General features: G+C 42.0%; 1 protein-coding gene across 1 annotated transcript; it reads left to right on the top strand.

Moving 5' to 3' along the window:
* Positions 1 to 2,023: 2,023 nt before the first annotated feature.
* Positions 2,024 to 2,701, top strand: LOC138009967 (uncharacterized). The gene has a single exon (XM_068856946.1). The coding sequence runs from the start codon at positions 2,024 to 2,026 to the stop codon at positions 2,699 to 2,701; it is 678 nt and encodes a 225-aa protein (XP_068713047.1).
* Positions 2,702 to 3,356: the final 655 nt, after the last annotated feature.

Below are 3,356 nucleotides of genomic sequence, written 5' to 3'. Positions count from 1 at the left end.
AGCCTTTCGTACACCTTCTAAATGCTGAGCAAGATGTTTTCGTAGGGTTGGGACATTGCCATTTGCATCGATACCAAGCTGTTGGAGGTTGTCCAGGACCATTTGACGTGTCTTCAGGCGATCCGGTTCCAACATGACTGCTCCTTTACATAACTGATGGAATCCAATCGGTGTACCTTTGCCACAAAAGAAAATCATTCCATCTTGATAGTGAACTTCCTTTAAAGAGAGATCTTTCGCGACAGCTTGAACTTCTGTTATCGGTTTGTGAAGTTGGGCTTGGTGAAGATTTGATTTCCCAGTAGCAGAGTTAAAACTTAAGAAGAGCAAACTTCCGAATGGACCGGTTGTCATGCTTATCGGGTTTGGATACATGTCAACTTGATTATATTCGGAGTATTTGTCTAGTTCTGGGATGATGGTATGCCCAACATAATCAAGGGATTCCAGGAAAGACGTCAAATTCTCTATTGTAAGCTTGAGAACAGCCATTGGATTTTGGTGGTCTTAGTTGCGCACGTAATCGTTCTTGGGAACAGGTTTCCTCATATTTGCCTTCGTCGAAGGATCAGATTTGTTCCTTAATGCTCTAAAAATGGTTAGATTTCCTCTTTCACTTCGGAGCCTCAAATACCAATTAGCGAAGCTTGCTTTTAAACTCTTGCCTACATGGGGACAATCAGGCAAAGGAACAAGAAGGGCTAGATCGTTGTCTATTGTTCCTTCTTCAATTGATTGTTGAATACTCAGCATTGCTCTCTTGTTGTCTTCTTCGCTATCGGTTGTTAAGGCAACAATGGTCCTTTTTTACGCATTTTAGTTTGTTTTAAAGGCGACAATTACTAGCCCTGAAACTTGGCAGGTGGGTGACTTGCCCACATTCATGCCAATTTGTGCAAACCGCTTTACGTCTGGTGCTATCATCACAGGAACTTTTACAATTTTGGGTAGCTTCTGGTCCTAAAACATTGTCATGGTAGGTGATTGTTCTTTGGCAACGCTTGCAGACTTGAAGTGTCCTACATTGAGAAGAAAGAAGACTCTTCATTTCTTCTCCAGACTTTCCGGTTTTACTCACATAGTTGACGGCACAAGGGAGACTGGTGCTGTTGTCTAGTATAGTCACAGAAGAGACTAACACTTCCGTAACAATGTTTGTTTTAAGAAACTCTGGCGTAGGGTGAGGATTCTGTCTTACGAAAGGAATGTCTGCTCTTACAGTAAGGCCAACGTTCTTCTTTTCCCTTGGGTCAAATTCAATACCAGGCTTAAGGGCGGTGCCATCATTTTCGTAAACCGATGGAAATACAGTAACAATATCATTGTCTATTAGTGGCTTACTCTCAGATTTCTCAGACACTGTCAAATGAGCTACACTAAACTGTTTTCTGACGCAAGATTCAGTGGTGTACCCTGCTTGTCGTTTTAAGCATGTTTGTTCCGAAGGCCCCCCAAAGTTCATTCTGCATTCCATAGGGCTATGATCTGATCCCTCACCTTGAAAAACATACATAGGGCCACGAAGAAAATTAACTGTGCGACTGCCACCCAAGTATGCTACTGAGTTAAAGAATTCGACTACTTCCGGGTCATATTGGTGTCTTGGGTCTACAAAAAATTCTACCACATCTTTCAGGTAACGGTAAAATATTTTGTCTTTTGAGATGATTCCACGCCGGATGTGTTCGTCAAGTTTCACGCACACTGGATCAGCATGCTCAACACCGACGTCTTAGATTCTGCTATCTTTATCTAAATAATGTTCAGCATCGTTTTCAGTACCATCGCTGTCAATTTCATTAGGCTCCGGGGATGAGGAAGATAATGATTCTACTGGGCTGTCAGGGCAATTTGAGGACAGTTCTTCCGTGTCACTGTTCACTGATGGACATTCGGATTACTCATGGTCTAGTTCAATAGGTACGCTGGAACAGAAAACAATTCCGTAAAACTAGCGATACCAGCGGCGCAGTAAGAAATTTTCCACAATAAATAATTTAAAAATGATTTGGAGGGCACCAACATGGCTGCCAGTGCTCGAATTGTTCTAAGTTTTCTTTCAATCTATGTGCTCCAGTATGTTTGGTTTGCTTTAAAAACTACTCAGGATCATAGTGACACTAACACTGCATCGTTTCCTCGTGTTGACAATGTTCGGCTTGCCAATGATTTTGGAAATTTCTTTGCACAGAAGATTGAGAATATAAACGCGTCTTTAGCTAATTCATCTACATCATCTGTACCATCTCTACCTGCTACTGACATTACATGCCTGAAAGAACGGTTTACCGGTTTCAAGACTCTCTCTCAAGAACAAGTGCTCTTGTTGATTAGTAAAGCAGCGGGCAAATCTTGTCAACTCGACCCCATTCCCACTCCCATCGTTCTCAAGTTGCTGGATGTTCTATTGCCAGTTATCACTAAACTGATCAACCTCTCTTTTGACACCGATCGATTCGCTGAGGCCTGGAAAGAGGCGCTTGTGTTACCATCTCTCAAGAAGCCTGGTTTGGACTCTTCGTTCAAAAATTTCCGTCCAGTCAGTAACCTCTCTTATATTTCTAAATTGTCGGAGAGGGCTGGGGTTGAGCAGTTTATGGAGCATCTGACTGCCAACAATTTACATTCTCAGCTTCAATCGGCGTATAAACAGCAACACAGCACCGAGACGGCCTTACTTAAAGTTAAGAATGATTTTTGATGTCTATGGACGAGCAACATGTCACCTTGCTCGTATTATTAGATTTAAGTACAGCTTTTGATACTATACATCATGATAAGCTGATTGATCGTCTTGAGTCTGATTTGCGAATAACTGACAATCCGCTTGCCTGGTCTGACAGGTTCCATCGTGTTTCTGTAAGTGGTAGTCTCTCATATCAGTTTCCCTTAAAACAAGGTGTTCCTCAAGGATCATGTTTGGGTCCCTTGCTTTTCACTATCTACACTCGCAAACTGTTCCAGATCGTTGAAAGCCACCTCCCACAAGTTCACTGCTATGCTGATGATACACAGTTCAGCCCCAGTCGATCTGCGGATGCTGATTTTGCCATCAAGTCCATGACTGACTGTATCCGTGACATTAGGAGTTGGATGATTTCAGATAATCGTATGCTAAACGATGATAAGACAGAATTTTTAATTATAGGTACTAGGCAGCAGCTGGCCAAGGTTAACATCAGTTGCATTAGGTTTGGCTCTAATGATGTTTGTCCTGTAACAGTAGCTAGAAACCTAAGCTCTTGGTTTGATGAGCAGCTCACTATGTCAACTCATATTAGCAAGTTATGCGTTGTTGCCTTTTACCATCTGCATAATATCAAACGATTCGCAAATATTTATCTCGAGAATCAACG

This window comes from Montipora foliosa, chromosome 7 (genome assembly GCF_036669935.1).
Source record: "Montipora foliosa isolate CH-2021 chromosome 7, ASM3666993v2, whole genome shotgun sequence".
Taxonomy (NCBI): Eukaryota; Metazoa; Cnidaria; class Anthozoa; order Scleractinia; family Acroporidae; genus Montipora; species Montipora foliosa.
Note: the sequence above shows the minus strand (reverse complement) of the source record. Positions and strands in the feature narration are given on the sequence as shown.

Excerpts from the sequence above, each read along its gene's own strand:
- LOC138009967 (XM_068856946.1), top strand. The coding sequence starts at position 2,024 with ATGGCTGCCAGTGCTCGAATTGTTCTAAGTTTTCTTTCAATCTATGTG.